This window comes from Vanellus vanellus (genome assembly GCF_965231255.1).
Source record: "Vanellus vanellus genome assembly, chromosome: 2".
NCBI lineage: Eukaryota > Metazoa > Chordata > Aves > Charadriiformes > Charadriidae > Vanellus > Vanellus vanellus.
This window is the reverse complement of record NC_138906.1, coordinates 76809880-76832553: the sequence shown is the minus strand read 5'-3', so window position 1 is coordinate 76832553 and position 22674 is coordinate 76809880. Positions and strand designations below refer to the sequence as shown.

At 41.3% G+C, this 22674-nt stretch overlaps 1 protein-coding gene across 3 annotated transcripts in view; it reads right to left on the bottom strand.

The window, feature by feature from the left end:
• Positions 1–3967: 3967 nt before the first annotated feature.
• Positions 3968–22674, bottom strand: part of ECI2 (enoyl-CoA delta isomerase 2) — a 38515-nt gene continuing 19808 nt past the window's right edge. For all 3 annotated transcript variants that reach the window (XM_082479284.1, XM_082479285.1, XM_082479286.1), the window contains 9 exons: positions 22511–22673; positions 21200–21298; positions 19387–19578; positions 18465–18534; positions 16481–16583; positions 13453–13573; positions 7493–7582; positions 5316–5459; positions 3968–4511 (listed from right to left, as the gene is read on the bottom strand). In XM_082479284.1, coding sequence (XP_082335410.1) covers positions 4356–4511; positions 5316–5459; positions 7493–7582; positions 13453–13573; positions 16481–16583; positions 18465–18534; positions 19387–19578; positions 21200–21298; positions 22511–22673 — 1138 coding nt within the window. In that variant the 3' untranslated portion in view covers positions 3968–4355. The remainder of the gene's footprint in view (positions 4512–5315; positions 5460–7492; positions 7583–13452; positions 13574–16480; positions 16584–18464; positions 18535–19386; positions 19579–21199; positions 21299–22510; position 22674) is intronic.

The following is a 22674-nucleotide window of genomic DNA, read 5'->3' as shown; positions in this document are numbered from 1 at the left end:
TTTCCAGTACACTAGAACATGTGGTACATAAGAAATGTTTGTAACCGAAAGTACTGATGTTGTTCTTACAGTTCTAGGGTCTTAACTAATTGGAAAAGAAAGCCCAGTACCAATAAAACAAAAACAGACAAACAAAAATCTCCCCTTCTGCTGTATGCTACTCCCTTAATAATGAAAACCAGCATCAGGCAGAATATACAGAGAATCTACTGAAGAAATTACACTAATAATGAAGTTAGTGAATCGTATACTTAGATATCTACAAGCATCCTCGGGGTGTAACTATGGTACAAAATAATATGCTCTAGAAGAGACTAAAGGCCTTTACTTGAACGTACTGTTTGTAAGCTCCTAAGTGCCCTTCCCTAACTTAAATGAAAACAAATTTACATCAATTAATAAAAGCCCTTTGAGCACTCCAATTAGAAAATACATAAGCTGATAATTACCTGTTGATATTTAATTCCACAGAGTGGTAACATGTCTTTGCATGCATTGCTCTCACCTGTTCAGCCTGGCTGGATGCCTATAATATTAACTACTCAATTTCATTTCATATAATTATTAAAGCATTTTTTTACCTTCTCACAGCAATTTTGCCTTTGTTGTGTGTCTTCTTCCAGGCACGAAACATTCCTTCTTCGCTGATATTTTGAGTTAAGTAAAGTAAGGAAAACAGTTTTGTTTATATATCAAAAACCTGTTTCAGAATGAGCATAAAGAATAAAAAATAAAACAGGATACCTAATTTGTTTGGCCAATGAAGTCCACCTGTGTTGTGCTACACTTATTTTCAGATGACCTCAAATCTAGCAATAGGTCTGCAAGAGCCCTGTGAAAAGAACAAAACAATTTGGGATACAGTGCATGTGAAAACACTTCTCAGAAATTATCACTTACTTTTTTTCTTTGATCTTTTACTAGAAAGTTTTAACCTGTTTCAAGCACGTATCTGTTAGTTGTTAGTTGTTAGTATCAAGTGAGTTGAACTTGGCTTTTAACAACATGCCCCAAATTTTGTGTCTGCATTTGAACAAGGTGGGGATTGTAGGTAGGGAGAAATAACTCCTACAGAACCACCTACCATAGGTGGAGAAAAGAGGTGTGCTTTTGAGGACGCGTGAAGAAAGAGTTATGTGCCAGAAAGATTTTCCACTTTTTACACTACACTAACCACTCTCGCAAAGGATCTCTTCCTACAAACCTTGTTTTGTTTATATTCTTAGCACTCTGTGTCTCTAAGGTAATATAGGTGCGCGTAAACTTTGCACTCATGAAAAGCGCTGGTTCATGAGGTCTGCAAGTCCCGGAAAAGAACATCTCAGGCTGGAGTGCAGAGCTCAGGGCACCCCGGGACAGCAGGAGGATTCAGGTAGGGACGAACACTGCGCTGCAACCTCTGCGCAGCAGTGCTGTGACCAACCATCCATATGCACCTTGGCACTCCTTCACATGACACTTCTCACCTGTATCCCCTTGTGGCAGACTAATAGCTATGAGGTTCTCATCAGCGTCCTACCAGCTCTCAACCTGCCCTTTGGGTGGTGATGAGAGAAGGCCCGAGGAGAGTCTGCAGGTTTTCTGTCAGAAGAAGGGAAAAAAACCACAACCCTTTGATTCAGAGAGTAGCTACTGCCTAACCAGCTACTATTGAATTTTCAGCTGTACAGATTTATATTTTAATCCCAAAGGTTCAGTCAATATGTCAACGGCATCTTTTTGCTCCAGCCCTCTGCAAACCCTGAACTGGTTGCCTTGCAAAGCTCTGCAGGCTTTGTTGCCGGTTCTGTTCATCGTTGTCTTGTGCTGTGTAACCTTCTTGGTGAGAAGCTGCTGAACTGCTGTCGCAGCTGTGCTCCACCGCACCTAATTAATTAAAGCAATATCATGTTAAACACTCTGTACAAACTGCTTTCAACTTTATGCATCTTGATGATACTGAATGGGGAAGTGGTTAATAAGTCACAAAAGAATTCGGTTTTGGTGTTTTTTCCCCAGGTTTTAGATGTCACATTCTCAACCTATTCCACCTACTTAGTGCTAAAATGTGTTAATATTATATTTCATTTGTTACAGGCAATATGGAGTGTGTTTTAAAGTTTGCTCGGTTGCAAATCAAAAAGGAAAACTAATCCTCCAAGAAAATTTTGTGAATGAAATGTTTTCTTTAGTTACTACAAAAAGATTATATAATTTGTACAGTTGTCTGTCCTTAAGTATCTAAGAAAGGTTATAACCTTTCTTGGTTATGGAGGAAACCTTTCAAGAATGGCAATGGTTTAGAGTTTTTCATCATAAATTCTCATTTGTTTGAAAAACTTAAAGGTCCTTGTTTAGATATGAGATCTACTACATTACCTTCAAGGATGTGTGGTCCTGAGCTCGCTGGCAGCACTCGCTTCCCACCTGGGTTTCTCCCTCAGCTTCTTCTCTCATTGCCTCTCCTGCCACCACCCCCTGGGCCTTAGCCACCCCTCAGTCCCACCACGGCAGTGGCCCTGCAGCATTGCCCGTGCACGTGGCCCCACAGAGACATCCCTTCTTCCTCCCACTGCCATGCCTTGGGGCCTGGGGCCACCTCCCCTCTCCGGGTGCTGGAAGAGCCCCACTGCGCCTCAGCTGTTTCCCATCTGCTGGAAGCACGCCATTTCTGGCCCTTTTCCATGTTATTTCATGTTAACAGGAAGTTATTTTGGCTTCCCTCTTGTTCCTGTCAGCTGGGTGGAAGGTTGGTCTCCGGTCTCCCTGGCAGATTTACCCTCTCCTTCTCCCCTGTACTCCGCTACTGCTCTCTCCCTGTTTCTGCTGTCCCTGCTTCTGCCATCCTGTGTGCAACGGCAGACTTGTTTTTGCCGGTAATCCTGTGTGGCAGCATCCACCCTTGCAGAGGGTTAAGGAGAACCCCAAATACATTTAATACTTCCTTAGCATCAAATTTAACTGCTGTAGCATACCTGAGTGATGCACATCCACACTTCTCGTTTTCTTTTTCTCCGATCCCATTCGTCTTTTTTCTTTCTCAGTAGTCAAATCCCAAGGGCCAGGTACCACGTTGGTGGCAAATTCTGGATTTTAAGACCTGCTTACCACGCGAGGCAGCAGTGCCACTGCCGAGCAGCCACCCTACATATCTGTGCTGCCCCGGTGCAGGAGACCTTCCATGCTTCGGCTCTGGTGGCACCTGAAGCCATCCATTTCTGGTGGCTCGCTGCTCTGCTCCAGCAGCTCCCACCACCCCTGTGCTGCACCCCAGTGCTCGCACCCAGACGAGAAATGGGCATCCACCTCAACCTCTGCTGCACCTACACCAGCTGCCCTCTGTGCTGCCTGTAGGCAGCCGCTGCACCCCTGCTTCAATGTACGTACCCGCCTACGTGCACGGGGCCAGGACATTTTGAGCTCCTCACTGCCACTGCTCTCGAGATCAGAGTCTAGAGTACTGAAATTAAAGCCTGGTGGTTTTTTTTTGTTTGTTTGTTTGTGTTTTTTTTTTTTTTATTTTTACACAACAATCAGCTCCTTGTCACCAAGAGGCTTTTCTTGACAAGTAACTGCTGCTTCTCCACAGTTTCCTTTCACTGACATGAGCTAAATGCGTACCTACTTCTAGCAGCATGACCCTGTCCTCTGCAGTGCCTGGTACACTCTCTACCCAAAGGCACCCACAAACCGTGGTGAAATTTTCTGTTGAAAAAATAATTCTTTTGTTACTTTAACTCCAAAATGGCCACATGAAGAGGTCATACTATCTTTAATGGGACTTTTCACAGAAGAAGCAGTAGCAATTCATGGAAAAATATATTTAAGACTAGAACCATAAAGCTCACAACAAACATGCTTGAGAATCTTCAAGTTAGTCTTACAAAAAAGTATTCATTTAACTATCATATTAATACACCTCCAGGAACTAATTTCCCTTCACTATAGATGTTTAACAGAAGAAGTAAGAATCAGCACAACAGTAATTAAATGATTCCATTTATTTTTTCATTAATACAGTATTTCCTTCCCCACAGAGGAATAAAAGGAATCACTCATAAGATTTATTGAAGAGCTATCAAAATATGGTGCTATTGAATCTGTTGCTTCTTTTGGAAGACAATCTGCTTCAGTATTGTTCAGAAACATCACTGCTGCCTACAGAATAATGAACCTTTTTTCCCCAACCCAAATATCCATAATGGATCCAAGGCACGTAACATTTCATTAATTTTATGAACCAGTTTTAACCCAGTACTGAAAACAGAAATATACCACATCAAAAGGTATAAGAATTATTACTTGAAGAGAAAGTTTATTAATGATAAGGGCAGACTAAGCTATTGCCAGAAGGTGAATTATTCTACTGGTGAAGATCAGAGTTTTGATTTCTTCTGAAAGAAGCTGACAATAGCATTTACACATTCATCAGATAACCACCTCTCCTTCAGGACTTCACACTCTTTACTGTTGACTTCATGGAGCTTCTCCTTTTCCACACTTCGTAACAGTTGCTTTGACACTGCCAAAGACTGGAGGAGAAATACAGGAACATTAGGAAGTTATGTTTTCTATACCTTAATTTAATGTTTCAGAAAATAGCACAACAAACACATTGGAATTCAGAGTTGTATTAATGTTGTACTTTTTAGCTTTTAGTCAACCTTTTCGCTGCAAGTAATTACTGCATTTAATTATTAAGACTGCTAACAAGGTGGAGGAGGTTCATGGGAAGCAAACAGCAGTCCACTAAGTGCTCATAATCAGAGTAGATGGGTGTAAGAAGTGAAACCTGTTCAACTGTCTGCAGTGCCAAATGAAACCTATGTTATCAGCAGCTGGCAGGAGTGTCTCCTCTTGTCCAACATAACGTTAATACCATTATGACTCAAAAACCTCAACTAGTGAGCAGGATGAATGAATTCAGCAAAAAGTAAAGCCACCCAGCTTCATCTTGAGCACTTGCAGTGCACACAGTACAATTAATATTGTAGAACCAGTGGTAAGGCTCTTAAACCTAAACTATTGCCAAAATAAAAATCTAAGAGAAGGCACCCAAGGCATTCACACACAGACTACAAGAGGATTAATTAGTTTTTAAGGCTTTTCAGCCATTGAATCTCTGTCTGGTGCACTGTCTTAGATTCAGCCAGGGTAGAAGAAAGGTTTGTTTCACCATGCAAGAGAGACAGAGACAGATCTGTGCTTGAAGGAAAATATACTGAGCCTTGCTATTTCAATTAAGGATGAAGTGAAACCAAGTAACAGGATAGGTTTGGCAGGAGGACTGGGAATGTTACAGGCTTACAAAGTGGAGATAAATTTAAAATACTGACATTTTTGGGGAGGCTTGCATAAGCTTCTAATCTTGTCCAAACTTCCTTCTGAAAAGTGCTGTCGGGGAAGACTTCAGTCACAATTCCCTGGGCACAGGCTTCTGCTGCAGTCAGCTTTTTATTGAAAAGCAAAATCTCATTTGCCTACATAAAGAAAAGTAGAAAGTGTGATTCAATGAGACACAAGACTTGAGTAATCTAACAGGAGACGTACAAGCTTCCAAGTCACATTTATTTTACTCTCTTGCTCCTTAATGTCTGCCCTCTGAAAAGAACACAGAATAGATGAGGGACCTCCAGATATTGTCTAGTTCGAATCCTCTGCTTAAGCAGGGTCAGCTGGAGCAGGCTGCCCAGGACTGTGTCCTGTTAGGTTCTGAGTATCTCCAAGGATGAAGACTTCACAGCATCTCTGCACAACCTGTTCCCATGTTTCACCACCCTCACTATAATTTTTTTTTTCCATTCAGATAGAATTTTCTGTGTTTGAATTTGTACCCCTTTCCTCTTGTCCTGTCACTGGGCAGCACTGACAAGAATCTGCCTCTATCTTCTTTACACCCTCCCATCAGGTATTTATAAACATCGGTAAGATTCCCCCAAGCCCTCCCTGCTCCGGGAAACACAGTCCCAGCTCTCTTAGCCTCTTCTCACATGTGATATGCTCCAGTGCCTTAGTCATCTTTGCAGCTCTTTGCTGGGCCTGCTCCAGTATGTCCATGTCTCTCTTGTAGATGGAGCCCAGACCCGAAACAGAGTGCTCCAGCTGTGATATCACCAATGTTGAGCAGAGGTGAAGAGTCACCTCCCTCAGCCTGCTGTCAACGCTCCATCTAACACAACCCAGGGATACCACTGGCCTTCTTTGCTGCGAGGGTGCATTGCTGGCTCATGAGCAACTTGCTGTCCACCAGGACACACAGGTCCTTCTCCGCAAAGCTGTTTTCCAGCCAGTAAGCCCCCAGCATGCACTGGTGTGTGGGATTATTTCTTCCCAGGTACAGGATTTTGCCTTTTCCTTTGCCAAAGTCTATGAGATTCTCCATTTATCCAGACTGTCCAGGTCCCTTGGAATGGCAATGCATCTGGTGTATCAATCGTTCCTCTCAGTTTTGTATCATCTGCTGAGGGTGTACTCAGTCCCATCAACTGGGCCACAATGAAGAGATCAGATAAGTATTAGACCCAGTATCAACCGTTGGGGTACATCACTAGTGACTGCTGTCCAGCTCCTTTTGTTCACCAAGAGTCTATGTGTCTTTGTGAGCAGAGTTCCAAGGTTGTCACCTGAAATTACCTCATCATAAATGTGTGTGTTTACTTCCTGCAGTGACTTCAAGATTTCTAGAACACATACTGGTAGGTTATATCTCACTGAATAGACTACCCTTCATACTTGGATGTTCACGAAGCACTGGCTCTACTCCTTACAGATTTAAACTCTGCTCAGAAAAAATGCGCTATATTAATGCAGTGTTTGAAACTATCCATTTTTTTTTCTGTGGGACATCAAAAGAAGCAGAAAGGGAATTACCCCATTCTAAGAAAAGAAAATTTAGATTCTGCTCTCTTTTTTTTTTCCTATTTTTTTTAATTAATATTATTTAATTTCCTTATTTTAGAATAGACAGAGAAAATAAGAGTCTGGACAGAAGACCAATATATATTAGAACAAAACAGGTAATCTAAAAAGTCTGTAAGTAAACATATAAATGGATTGCTTCACATGCATTTGGAATAATCGGTGAATACAAGTTTCCCACAGGGTTGGCAGAAACCACCACAACACTTGCTCCCCTGCCTGATAAATGCAGCCTACCAAGACATTTCTTCTGAGTGCTCTTATTTTCTTTTTTTAATCCTTCTTTGCATCATTCACTCCCATTGCTGGAAGAAAGATACTGCCTTTCGCCATACAGAAATTATCTCAAGAATGTGGAGGAAGGCAAGAGGAAAAAAAACAACCTTCATCAGTATCACAGTACGGCGTTACAAGTGGTCAATACTCTCTTACAGTGCCTGTGCTGACACTGTCATTACATTTCTTGATCTTTGTTTCAAAAGATGCAAACAGGAGCTTTCTTTGAGGGCTCTTGCTGTGACTCCACTTGCTCCACTGGTGGAGGTACCAACACACAAATGTCACGTGGTCCCACATACAGTGTAGACATTCTTACCTTAGCTAAGCCCATGATTTTTGGAAACAGGTAAGAGGAACATCCTTCTGGGCTCTGTCCAAGTTGACTAAATGGGCTGTGAAATGTAGCCTGGAGAAATAAAAAACCAAACAACAGAACAAAACAAAGCAAATCTCACAACAGAGCACAAGACTAATGTACTAGAATTTAGTTTTCATTTTAAAGTTTTTACTGTGACAGAGTTCACCAGAAATACATTTGAACAATACTCTTTAAATACCATCCGGTAACACTGCTTCATCCTCTCAATGCACCTAAGAGCTGACTTAGTCTGTATAATTCAATTCCCTTATCGTAACAACCCCATTGAAGTTACCTTATTTGAATACAGTGCTTAAAGAAACTAATTTGCATATGCAAAATCTGTACAGAAAAGATGTTCACACACATCTGCGCTAAAAGTTATTAAATACATAGCTCAAATAACTTAAGAGGTAAAGAGCAATTTGCTTTCTGAAGGCACACAACTTAGTGCCTTCAACTTATTCTACTCCTGAAAAATTCAAGTCATTGAATCTTATTTCCTCAAATTTTATGCAAATTTAAAAAGAACCTATGGCAGAAATGCATCATGCAACCGTACAAAACAATATCCTAATTGCAAGTTAGAACTGAACTGCACTACTTTATGTTTTGACAACTTACATTGACTTTAAGCAAGGAAGACAAAATGATTGCCTTTATTTCTATTTAAAAATATGAACTGATACACAAAGAGTGCAGAAGTTGCCAATGCAGCTTTCACTCTAATAGAAGGTAATAATCTCCTACATTACTGCAGATGGCTGTACAGTAAGACAGATCAACAGACTTCCTAGAAAGAAAGTGACAATTATATCATCGTAAGAAAAGATTAGACAACATCTGCCAGGATACAGGCTAGTGTAATTGGCCCTGCTTTAGCAAGGGGAGATGAACTATACCAGGGGTACAAACTGGTGCCCCAGGAACCGGAGGAAAATCCAGTGCAGAAGGCAATGTTAACTGTCCACTCAAAATCCTTATTTGTTGTCAGACTGGGCTGTGCAGTGTCCTGTAAATGTGGTTGGTAATGATCTGCTCTGGGAATACCTGGCTGAGAATTAAAACCAGATCCTGGACATAGCAAAGGTGGCCATGTCTGGAGTAGGTAGTCAATGCCTAAGGCACTCCAACCAAACTACTGGAGAATGTGAAATTAAGCAGTAATTTGGATGAGAATAACCTTACTGCACTGGACTTCACAATTCTGGAAAGGGAAGAATAGAGAACAATCACCTTTTAGAAGGCTTCAATAACTTGAAGTTAATGGAAAAGTTCTCTGAAGACTGATCTAAGTGAAAAGCTGTTAGACCCTACAGAAATCCTGTTACAAAGGGTACAAGCAAAAGCTGTCCCAGTGCAGGTAGGAAGGTACTAACAGATTGTCTCAGCTAAATCATGAGTTCATCACTGACTTTAAATACAAGTGAAAATAATACAAGTGAAAACTACATCAGACAATAAGTATGAAATGAATACAAGCATGCAGGGATTAAAAAAATAGAATTACGAGGCAAAATTAAGATGCATTTACCAATGATTAAGTATAAGAGTAGTAAAAGGAAGTTCAAGTATGAATCTCAAAGTATGAGTCCTTCAAGAAAGAAGGATACTATTAATAGGACAAAACTTTACATGGTTATTTGGATTAAACTTCAACTAAATCTATACTGTCTTATGGCTGTAGGAGATATTATGCTGAGGGGGAAGTGATGAGAATACAAAATAGTCTTAATAAACTGAAGAGGTATGAGTAAGAAGCTGCTATTTAATACAGACAAGTTAAAAGTTTGGCAAGAATAACTTGGTATACAGTATACATATACGATAGGGACAACTGTTTAACTGGCAACTCTTTACTCCAGGTGCTATGGCAGATCATAAGTATGTAAATTAAGTAACATTGTGGGATGTCAAAACAGAAATCCAGTCTGCAGAACGTGAAGAAGTTGTTCTGCTCTACTTAACATCACTAAGACATGAGCTGGAGTGATGTGTCCAGTTTGTACGACTATGTTTAAAGAGACACAGAACAACTGGAAGGAGCCAGAACAACATTACTGCAGGCAAAAGAAAGCACATGAGGAAAAACTGAATGAATTGCAGCTGTTTAGCTCAAAAAAAGAAAAGATTGAAACAGTAGATGTAAAGCTGAGATATATCTAACAGTCTAAGTACACTGATGGCTATTGTAAGGGAGGATGAGGATAGTCTATTCTTTAAATTCAGGAACAAGAAACAATAGGTTCACCCTGCAGCAAAAAAAGATCATATGGGAGAGGAGCAAGAGAGAGAACCCAACAATTCTCTAGTAAGAGAAGATATCTAGGGACTGGAATAGACTGCATAAATCATGCACATTATACAAGCATATGTCAGGTGTGACATGGTCCTAGCTGATCATGTTATGGGGCAAGCAAAAGTAGTTGGTCCCTTGCAGCTCAATTTTCTTAAGTCTTATAGTGACAAACTCAATCCAGCAGGGACCTTAAGGAAAAACGTGACACAGTGCTGAGGCAGGAATCAACGTACCACCCATCATAGACACTTCTGTGTTCAATATTGGGCACCACAGTATAAGGAGGACATTGAGGTGCTGGAGAGGATCCAGAGAAGGGCAAAGCAGCTGGTGAGGGGTCTTGAGAATAAGTCTTATGAGCAGTGGCTGAGGGACTTGGGGTTGTTTAGTCTGAAGAAAAGGATGCTGAGGGGAGACCTTATCATTCTCTACAACTACCTGAAAGGAGGTTGCAGAGAGGTGGGAGTTGGTCTCTTCTCACAAGTTACAACCAATAGGACAAGAGGAAATGGTGTCAAGTTGTGCCAGGGGAGGTTTAGGTTAGACATTAGGAAAAACTTCTACACTGAAAGGGTTATCAAAGACTGAACATGGTGCCCAGGGAAGTGGTTGAATCACCATCATAGAATCATAGGGTTGGAAGGGACCTCTGGAGATCATCTAGTCTAACCCCCCTGCCAGAGCAGGGACACCTTAGAGCAGGTTGCACAGGAACGCGTCCAGGCGGGTTTTGAATGTCTCCAGAGATGGAGACTCCACCACCTCCCTGGGCAGCCCATTCCAGTGCTCTGCCACCCTCAAGGTAAAGCAGTTCCTCCTCATGTTTAGGTGGAACTTCCTATACTCAAGTTTGTGCCCGTTACCTCTTGTCCTGTCACTGGGCACCACCGAAAAGAGACTGGCCCCATCCTCCTGGCACCCACCCTTTAAGTATTTCTAAGCATGGATCAGGTTCCCCCTCAACCATCTTTTTTCCAGACTAAAGAGACCCAATTCCCTCAGTCTTTCTTCATAAGAGAGGTGTTCCAGTCCCTTAATCATCTTGGTAGCCCTATGCTGCACCCTCTCCAGCAGTTCCCTGTCCTCCTTGAGCTGGAGAGCCCAGAACTGGACGCAGTACTCCAGGTGCGGCCTCACCAAGGCAGAGTAGAGGGGGAGGATGACCTGCCTCGACCTGCTGGCCACACTCTTCTTGATGCACTCCAGGATGCCATTGGCCTTCTTGGCCACAAGGGCACATTGCTGGCTCATGGTCATCCTGTTGTCCACCAGGACTCCCAGGTCTCTTTCTACAGAGCTGCTCTCCAGCAGGGTCAGCCCCCAACCTGTACTGCTGCATGGGGTTATTCCCCAGGTGCAGCACCCTACACTTGCCCTTATTGAATTTCATAAGATTCCTCTCCGCCCAACTCTCCAGCCTGTCCTGGTCTCTCTGTATGGCGGCACAGCCTTCTGGTGTGTCAGCCACCCCTCCCAGCTTTGTATCATCAGCAAACTTGCTGAGGGTGCACTCTATCCCCTCATCCAAGTCGTTGATGAATGTATTGAACAGGACTGGACCCAGTACTGACCCCTGGGGAACACCACTCGGCACTGACCTCCAACTAGACTCTGCGCCCCTAACCACAACCCTCTGAGCTCTGTCTTGCAACCAGTTTTCTATCCACTTTACTGTCCATTCATCTAACCCACTCTTCCTAAGCTTCCCTATGAGGATGCTGTGGGAGACCGTGTCGAATGCCTTGCTGAAGTCAAGGTAGACCACATCTACCGCTCTTCCCTCATCTATCCATCCAGTCACACCATCATAGAAGGCTATCAGATTTGTCAGGCATGATTTCCCCTTGGTGAATCCATGCTGAGTACTTCTGATAGCCTTCTTTTCCTCCTCATGCCTTGAGATGACGCCCAGAACAAGCTGTTCCATCATTTTTCCAGGGATGGTGATGAGGCTGACCAGCCTGCAGTTCCCCAGGTCCTCCTTGCCCTTTTTGAAGACTGGAGTGACATTGGCTTTCCTCCAGTCCTCAGGCACCTCGCCTGTTCCCCAGAACCTTTCAAAGATGGTGGAGTGTGGCCCAGCAATGACCTCTGCCAGCTCCCTCAGCACTCTCGGGTGCATCCCATCAGGGCCCATGGACTTGTGAATATCTAATTGACCTAATTGGTCCCTCACTTGATCCTCCTCAACCCAAGGGAAGTCTTCCTCTTTCCCCGTTACTTTCTCCAAGGCCTGGGACTCCTTAGGGCTCAGCCGGGTAGTAAAGACCGACTCAAAGAAGGCATTCAATAACTCCGCCTTCTCCGCATCCTCCGTCACCATGGCTCCTGTCTCATTCAACAGTGGGCCCACAGCTTCTCCGGTCTTCCTTTTGCCTCCAATATACTTGAAGAAGCCCCTCCTGTTTGATATCCCTTGCCAGGTTTAGTTCCAAGGCAGCCTTGGCTTTCCTTGTTTCATTCCTGCACACTCTGGCAGCATTCTTGTAATCTTCCCAAGGGGTTAGGCCATTTTTCCACTGAGTGTAAACTTCCTTCTTCCACTTGAGCTTGTTCAGAAGCTCCCTGCTCAACCAGGCAGGCCTTCTGCGTCCCTTGGCCGATTTCTTGCTCTTCGGGATGCACCAATCCTGAGCTTGGAGGAAGTGGTCTTTGAATACCAACCAGCTTTCTTGAGCCCCTTTGCCTTCCAGAACCCTAGTCCACGGGATCTCCCCAAGCAGTTTCTTGAAAAGATCAAAGTTAGCCCTCCTGAAGTCTAAGGTTGTGATTTTGCTTCTTGTTGTTTTGTGTGTAGTACCCATGATCCTGAACTCTATCTTTTCATGATCGCTACAGCCTAGGGTGCCCCCAACCTTAACATCCTCCACCAGTCCCTCTGTGTTGGGGATCACCATCCTTGGACATATTTAAAAGCTGTCTAGATATGGTGCTCAGGGATATGGTTTAGAAGTGGTAGAGTTAGATAACAGTTGGACTTGATGATCTTAAAGGTATTTTCCAGCCAAAATGATTCTATGATTCTGCAAGCAAAAGATTGCCTAAAATTAATTAAGACCTTGGGCTAAGTTCTGTATCTGTTTAATAACCTTATACAAATGAACAGTATAAAATATAAAAAATAAGCCATAAAATGGGATTCTGTGCTATGCCTTAATATAGCTTTTGGTTATGTATTTGGCAAGTTACCTTAAAAAGAAACTTAAGCTGAATAAACCAAAGCTCTTACAAAGTTACTTGGGACACAGATTAGATAAAATGCCAGTTACTGCACTTCCATTTCATAATAATCTTTTGCTCCCCTTCCCACACTGGAAAGGGGCCTTATAACCATTATTTCACATCAGCTACTCTTTACTTTACCCACTGATACAGTAAAGAGTTTCTAAACTGGAGTTAGTAACTTGATAACCTCAACTACAGTAGGGAAATTTCATGCATGTTAACCACCGGCTGATGCACCCCTGTGATGGTAATTAATATAGGTGTTCCTTGACATGATATAAAAAGCCTTTACATCTGTGTGTACTTTTCTGTCAGATTACCCCAAACCAAAATAATATTTCCTACAGAAAGAGGCTTAAAGACTGCCCTGGGATCAGCTATGTAATGTACTTACCCTGTCAGAAGCATAGACAATGTCACACAATCCAAGGACTGTTACACAGATTCCAACAGCTGGGCCGTTTACCACTGCAATCAGTGGTTTGGGAAAATCAATAAAATGACCCACAAACTCTCTAGAGAGAAGGAAAGACACAATGTGAGAGAGACATCCTAGTCTTTTTCATCAAATATAAACAACTTTCAAAATAGGTGATTAGATACTGCATAACAAAAACTTTGAGCAAGATTCTACACGGCATATGTTTTTGTCCCTTTCCCAAATGAATTCTGACAAAGAAAATAAGAACTATTTGAAATACCTGCATTTCCTAACCCACTAAGAATCAAGCATGTACATGTCAGCACAGCTTTCCTAGTTCCTGCAATCAAGTTATGAAAGTGCTGTCCTCTTAAGCTACAGTTACTGAATACAGCTCACTAACAAGAACAGATAGACAGGGCAAAAGACTATCTGCCTATACATCCATCCCAAGTCCACCCATGGGATATCCATTCCCTTCACAGATTCTGTTCTGCAGTGAAGCCCCAGCAGGCACCAAAATTATGACGCTACCACAGTACAGAATTTCCAAGTGCTGTTCTGCCCGGGTTTGAGAAACAGTGCTTTGTTTCACTTGACAGCCACTACACCATCCAAGAAGTGTAAAGTACATTCTCAAAAAATAGTATTTTTCAAAAGTGAGCAGTGTTGGAAGTGGTCAACATGGATTTACCAAGGGTAAATCGTGCTTGACCAATCTGATAGCTTTCTATGATGTTATAACTGGTTGGCTGGATGAGGGGAGAGTCGCAGATGTCATCTACCTTGACTTTAGCAAGGCTTTTGACACTGTCTCCCATAACATCCTCATTAGGAAGCTGAGGAAGTATGGGCTAGATGAGGTGACATTGAGGTGGATTGAGAGTTGGCTGCGGGACAGAACTCAGAGGGTTGTGATCAGCGGCACAGAGTCTAGTTGGAGGCCTGTAATCAGTGGCGTCCCCCAGGGGTCAATACTCTGTCCAATTTTGTTTAATATATTCATTAATGACCTGGATGAGGGGACAGAGTGTATCCTCAGCAAGTTTGCTGACGATACCAAACTGGGTGGGGTGGCTGACACCCCAGAGGGCCGTGCCGCCATCCAGAGTGACCTGGACAGGCTGGAGAGCTGGGCAGAGAAGAACCTAATGAGGTTCAACAAAAGCAAGTGCAAGGTCCTGCACCTGAGGAGGAAGAATGCTAGGCACCAGTATAGGTTAGGGGTGGACCTGCTGGGAAGTAGCTCTGAAGAGAAGGATCTGGGGATCGTGGTAGACAGTTAATTATCCATGGCCCAGCAATGTGCCCTTGTTGCCAAAAAGGCCAATGGAATCCTGGGCTGCATAGGGAAGAGCGTGGCCAGTAGGTCGAGGGAGGTCATTCTCCCCCTCTACTCTGCACTGGTGAGGCCACAACTGGAATACTGTGTTCAGTTTTGGGCTCCCCAGTTCAAGAGAGACAGGGAACTGCTGGAGCGAGTCCAGCAAAGGGCAACTAAGATGATTAAGGGCTTGGAGCAACTCCCTTATGAGGAAAGGCTGAGAGAGCTAGGACTCTGTAGCCTGGAGAAGAGAAGGCTGAGGGGAGACCTTATTATGGTGTATAAGTATCTAAAGGGTGGGTTGAAGGAGGATGGAGCCAGGCTCTTTTCAATGGTTCCCAGTGACAGGACGAGGGGTAATGGGCACAAGTTAGAACACAGGAAGTTCCGTTCAAATACACGGAAACACTTCTTTATGGTGAGGGTGACAGAGCACTGGCACAGGCTGCCCAGGGAGGTTGTGGAGTCCCCTTCTCTGGAGATTTTCAAGACCCGCCTGGATGCAGTCCTGAGTAATGTGCTCTAGGCAATCCTGCTTTAGCAGGGGAGTTGGACTAGATGATCTCTAGAGGTCCCTTCCAACTCTGAAAATTCCGTGATTCCATGTTGTAAGAACTCCACTTCTCTGGCATCTTTGTGCTTCAGTCGTAAGAAAGCACTGTGCTTGTGTAATAGTAACAGCATAGCAAATACAGTCTTCTCAGAAGAGCAAGATGAAAGACCATAAAGTCCACGTGAAACTATGCGTGTTGAACAACCTACAAAACATTGCAGGCTGGAACACTTGCCAGATACCACTGAATAAAATCTTTGCAACAGATTTGGACTGCAGGATTATCACTTTGTAGGAACAGCTGTGATCCACAGACAGCTTGCCTAAGTAAAAGCTGCAAAACCGAGTACTTTAATTGCAGTTCATCTTTAAAATATAAATCAAAAATATTGTTTGCTTTTCTGTGTATTTTAGATTTTCCATCAGTTGCAAGTGCTTGAGGGAGCAATCCAACTTGCAAGCATCCCTCAGACGTAAACATCACATACAGAAGTAAAAGAGAAGACAAAATCTGCTTCAATAGGGATGAAAGAAACCTGTTGTTTGTCCCAAAAAAATATTTCAGCCACTGTGTCAGATGACACACCCGATCTCCTTGGCATAGAAAATAAATTAGTTTAACAGGTAGATTCAGACTCAAAGATGGAACCAAGATCTCAGAATTCCTGGTCTATTTTGAACAAGTTCATCACACCTCACCTCTATTCAAAGAAGTCTGACAGTGAAGGTATTTTGGCATGTCCTGCCAGTGTAGACAATGTTGGACAGCAAAAAACCCACAAATTTTTCATTGCAGCTTGCAAACTATACAGTCAAAATAATGTTTTTGTCATTATATCTGCATGTACTTCAGGGACTAAAAAACAAAATTGAGTCTTTAGCATCACTGTACTTAAGAAGATTTATAATACTCATCTCATTTCCTCATTTATTTCACACAATTAATACTACTTCTCCCACACGATCTCTGTGTTTATATACATGGTGAGGCTTTAGACACAGTGATTTCAATGGATGTATTGTAGCATAAATGGGCGCCTGCTGTCATGTTTTCTAACAATGCCTGCAAATTATATTTTACCCATTACAGTAACTTATGGATATATGAAACCAAGATGTCCTACTTGAGTAATACTGCTCCATCTTTTGCCATCTTCTCCATTTCCCCAGGTTGGATATTAGCAAAATTATTCAGATCATTTCCACTACTATAGTAGTCTCCATTTCCTGCAGAGAACACATATGAATAAATGCACCAATGGTTTCTGAGTAGGTAAGACCAGAGAAGCTTCCATTTATTATATTTACAAAAAAAATTCATTCTAAGTGTCTAACCTTATTAAGTAATTAGAGGGACTGTCTCAACATTACCTTAAAGGACATCTACGGTTTAAAAATAATTTTTGACTGACAATTCACTGAAAAGCAATGGGCAAAAAGCCAAAGAATATTAAATTTGAAAGACTTGACGGGGAAAGAAAATAATTCTTTTTTCCATAACAGTGTCAGATGGAAAAAAAAAATATATTTTATTTCCTTCCTTCCATACTTGCTCAGTTGTTGTTTTGTTTTGTTGGTTTTTTTTTCCTGTCAATTCACAATCATTCACACAGTAAGATGGGAGAAGCTTTTTTTTTTAAACTGGAAAATGGACATGGAAGTTTATGCATCTCCCTTCAAACTTATGAAGGAATCAAAAGTAGACAGAATAACCTATTTAATATGTGGTAGAAGTTTTTTATGACCAATTAAGGAAAAAGGTATAGCATTCTAAGGATAAGACTGACAGCACTGCACTGAAATCATTGTACTGAAATATATACTCTTCAATAAGAAGCAGATAACCTGTTAGTGAACGTATAAGTCAGTTTGAGGCACCATCAAAAAAGCAAGGAGTATTTAAAAGCTTGACTGCATGATTTAATTGCCTAAATCATCCTATGTTCCATGAGGACATTCACAGGATGAGACCCTTCACTGGTTAGCATATCCATTACTTTACGCTGCATTGCTCTTACTATGTAAAATGGAACAGAAAGATTTGTGCAGAGGCGTTTGCCATTTACTCCTAGCTATACACGTGTTAGACATTCCAGTGTGTGCATTACCCTTCTCATTTTGCAAGGGCTGTGCCTAGTCATTGCTACTGAAAGGAAGCTCAGCATCCTGGGAATACAAGGTGCTGGTAAAGAAGAAAGTGGAGAAGAATACGTATTACCTCAGAAGTAACGAGTAAATGGGCTTAAGCCCACATTCACTTTGCGTCCACACTACTTAGCCACCAGCCAAAGCTCAAACTTTGGCTAACTTCCTAAATGCACAACTATCTGCAACAAGGATGGGCCAGACAGGCAGCGTCTGCTCTCAGCCATTCTTTCCCTTCTGCCTGCTCTTGCCACTGTGTCACTCAGTCATCATCAGAGATGGACCAACAGGTCCTCTAGAGGATCCAAATGATATGTCTCCAGAGCAGCTAGACTTTAAAGGCAGCATGAGTTGGGCTGCCCTTTCACATTGTCACTGCAGTCATCCAGCTGCACACATCTGGTGACTGGGATGTATACAGTTGGGCCAGGTTGCAGCTTGCCTGGCGAATCCTGTCCTATGGCAGTCACAGGAAAAAAGATTTAAAAAATCAATATAAAGCATCACTTTTTTCCAATGATCATAGGTAAACATGCAGTGTAAACTTTCTATTGGCCATGCCAGTGCAGGATTTGAGGCCCTGTTTTCAGTATGTTCTAGTGTATCACAGCAGCAGAGAAAATTGACTAAACCCATACCAATGAACCACAAAAGCAGTAGTGAAGATGCTGTAGTGCAGATATATCAGCTACTTAAAAGCCATAAAACTCTTAAGAGTATTCCATGTCTATCTTCTCATTTCAGAAAGATGTTTTGATATAACAGCAAGCTTGCCAAAGAATTTGAAACACCACCTTGAATTTTGCCAAAACACTTTGGAAAATCTTTGGTCTATACTAGAAGAAAGAATTTCATCCCTTACACAATTCTATCTAAATCTAAATACGGGTAGATAGTTCACATCAGTACTGTGCTTTGGCGTAATATAAAACAAATCTGAAAGAGGTATATGAAGTGCGTTACCAGTAATAACTGCTATGGTAGAATCATCTTTTCCAGCTTCTTCAAGTGCTTTGATAATTTCTCTGTACATCTGCATCAGAAGAAAATCAACAAAGTACAAATGTGATGCTGCAAGACATCATAAAAAAGGAGATTCATACTGACAACAAGGAGCTTGAGAGACAGATTAACTATGATCCTTTTAAGTATGAAAAAAAATTTGCATCCACAGAAAGTTAAGTATTACATGTGAGGCACTTCTGACCATGAAGGCACATGGTTGCAATGCTCAAGACTTCTGATGCAAATCTAAAGGACAAAATAAGGTCCTTTGGAAAACAGACAATAACTGGAAACAGCTAGTTTTAAAAACTGAGAAGTAGTTAAGGCGGGCAAAATAATATATTAATGAATTTGCAGCAATGGGGTGTAGTCCCTGTTCTGGTATTTTTGCAGTTGTGAAACAGGATGATCACGTTTCCAACAGGATAGACTCCCTCATGAAGACAGCTATGAGAACCAGAAGACTATCCAGACATATGCATAACAGTGCTGAGCCAAAGTAGGCTGCACACATGCTTTGTTATACACAAGGCTACAGGCAAACCTTGTATCCACAAAACAGGCTAGTCTTCCTGCAGTTTGCCATTTTAGTTTAGTGCAGACTGTAATCCTATAATAAATTGGAAAAAAAAAACCCAAAAACAAAACCAAAAAGACACAGGAAAGCCCAATCCATTAAATTTTAACTGAATGGTTTAATTTTGTACTAGATATTTATTCCTTAGGTTGTCATCTGAGTCAAGATACCAAGCCCTCATAAAATTCAGACCACCATGCTTCAGTCAGTTTTGCTAAACTTGTAGTAATGACTCTTTAAAAACTTAAGTAGCTTGCCCAGGAAAGGAAAAAATCATTACTCTTCCCAGGTTAGTTTCTTTACCTTATGGTTGATGGCATTTTTCTTTTCAGGTCGGTTAAACATTATTTTTGTGATATTGTTTTTGGTGGTAACCAGTATTGTTTCATAGCCATCATGTCTGCCCTCTTCTGGAGAAGCATCTTTCTTTTGGCCAGCAGATTCTGCAGAGACCAAACTTGAGACAAGCTCAGCATATTTCTGCCTGGCATTATCCTATAATGAAAGAAAAGGGAAAAAAAAAGAAAAAAAAAAATCACACAAGATTATCCAAGGCTGAAATGGAAATCAGTTTGTTATGCTAGTCATAAAATAGGTACCTGGGGGGAGAGAGGATAGGGGACTGTGTTTCAGGACAAAAAGAAAAAAAAAAACAACCCTCAATTAGAAAGCATTCTAGTTCGGAAGAGAAGAACACGCTGTATTTAAACACTGTAGAGCATGCTTAAAGTCATCTGGAAAGCAGCAGCAATGGATCCACAAAATAAAAGTGCGTAGATGTTCGGATGATGACATTTATTTTGTTGGAGACGTGTCCCCATCCACACCAAAGACTACCAGAGAGACCTTTGTCATATACCCAGCATTTACACATTTGTATGGACCCTCTGTTTCTTCTTTCCAGTTGGACATTTCTCCAACAAAATAAAAAAAAAAAATAAAAATTTATTTTAGAACACATGTTGCTGAAAATAAGAGAGCTGAAGTGGGTCTATGGCATTTTAAAATTGCTTGAAGACACTGGTTTTCATTTAGCACAAACATGGCATGCTGAAGCCTAAAGAATCCTGCCTCCCTGTTTCTACAGTAAGCAGTGACTTAAAAGAATTGTAAGTTCTTGGTTGTTACAACCTATTTTCTCGAAAGGATGATATACTTTGAACAATTCTATAATCCATAATCTGTAGCACACGAAATTGTCTACTCCCTCTCCACTATAATTTCAAGAGCAGATTCTTTTGCTGAAGCGTTTCTTGGCTATTCCTAAAAGCTGCAGAGCCATCTAAAAAACCAAACAAACAAAAAATCAAAACACACCCTGAAAAGCCCAAAGCAGCACTAGAATATGTTATGTTCATGAAATTATTTCTTTTAAAAGAAAACACGCAAAAAACCCCCTCTGTATTAAGTAATATCTTTGACCTCAGAAACTACTCCTGCAGGCCTAATGCAGCAGTGACACCGCTGGTTTGTAAAGCGTATGCTTCCTTCGTTTAATAGTAGCTGAAGAAACTGTGGTAGCTATATGCGATGTCAAACTTACAAATGTTCTTTTTTCATGCAGACTGTAGTATCTGAAGTAAAGACTTCTCTAAAGGTTACAAAAAGTATTAAAGATGTTAAGATATACTGAGAAAGAATGAGAGGCTCTCAATACACCACTTTTTTCTAGTCTTTTAGTCAGTGGCATAAGAGACTGATTTTTTAAAATGACAAAGTTGTCAATATGCTGGATTCACAAACTTGGTCTTTGTTGTAAGAACTGAGAAACTCAATCCATCTTTCTTAAAGGGAAGAGCAGAATAGAACATTGTGAAAAACGCTATATTGAAAGTCAACACATATGTAAGATATCTTACACTGGTACAAGCTGGTAGTAATAATGTAGAACTAGGCTTACAAAGTTAAAAAAAAAAAAAAAAACAAAACAACAAACCACCTCCAAACACTGAAGCAGTGAAATGACTGTAGAATACAGTGCAAAATGGTTCGGTGTCTAAAGCAGTCAATCAATGAGTATGTAATATGTTTAGACATCAGCCATTCACTTACAGACATGGCATTTCAAGGTAGACTAATCTACAAAGTATTTAAGTGAAATTATAAGTATTGTCACCTGAGACAGAGTGCCAAGAGAATTCCAAGCATCCCACTTGGCTTTCTTGACGAAGTCCAGCATACCTGGTTTTGGAGAATTGCAGGGACCTTCAGTAGCCTGAAAAGAGTGAAACAAAACTTCTTTCAACCTTTGATTAATGTTCATATGCCTTGGTTGGGCAATATTCAGACAGTTCACATACCATGAAGTTTTCAGTATGTGCTATTTCTTAATACCTGGTGCTGGGCTTTCAGAAGCACCTAACCAATATGAGACACTAGTTTCCAAAATGCCAACGCATGTTAAGTTGTCCTATCTCAAAAACTGTGGAAGTTTTATACGTAAAAGACTTGTAAGTTGTGTGAGAAAACCATTGCATAGGATCTAATCAGCTGGACCTTACTTCAAAGTTGGCCCTACTACGAGCAAGAGCATTGAACCAGTTGAACTGCAAGAGTCTGAGCTATCGAAGTATTCTAGGATCAGTTTTCCAGAAGAAAAGTACACTATCAGAGAGAAACATTTCAAGTGGGAGGCAGGAAAGAAAGAATACATTTATGAGCTCATTAATATTAATTAATAAAACTACCTCGAACAGTCAGCTGTCTAAGTTTTTATTTAACGGAGAGATTGATTGCCTTCTTCAATATAACAAGCCACAGCCTGTACTGACCTTGCAGCCAATCTTGATACACAAATACTTCCCCCCAAATACCAGTACAAACCCTGCTAAGGACTTGCAGCTATTTCTACAAAGGTCTCCTTCCATGCTGTAGTAAAGAATAACCTTCACTCAAAGTGTGGAATAGTTCCTTGAATTTAAAAAAACAAAACCAAAAAACAAACTATACCACCACTACAATCACCACACAAAAAAAAAAAAAAGAAAGAAAAAAAACCCCAGAAATCAACCTTAAAATGCCAACACCATTATATTATAGGCCCAGCTGACTGACTATAGACACAATAAATTTAAGAGGAAGCGTGTGGCACACTTTTTTTTCTAGGCATAAGCCATTTTCCAGAGCCGCATCAATATATGCTATATTATATGGAAGGCATCACACAATTGATGTAAATTGGCTCTATTTCTTTGAATATAGGTTTCTATTCACAGCATGATTTATAAGATGAAACAGGTTTGGCTTCCCTCAGAATTCAGACAGGGTTTGAGGGGCTGGCATTTCAAGAACAGAATTTGAGCACTTGAAATGAAGAGCTTGTTAAGACACAATACATTTGAACAATGCCTATTTTAACTAAATATTTTACAGGTCCATCCCCTCGGATTATAAACGCCCCTTACAAAACAAAATAAGTCAAACCTACCTGTTTAAACAAAGCGTAGAGCTTCAACTTAGTTTCATTCCCAGGATCCTTTTTCAAAAGCTTCAGTTGTTCTTGAGCCTTTTCAAAGTCCTTCTGGCTGACTTGCATGGTGGCTGCAGTCATGTGCAGGTGAATTGCTGGAACGCAAACAGCTTGCGTTTGCC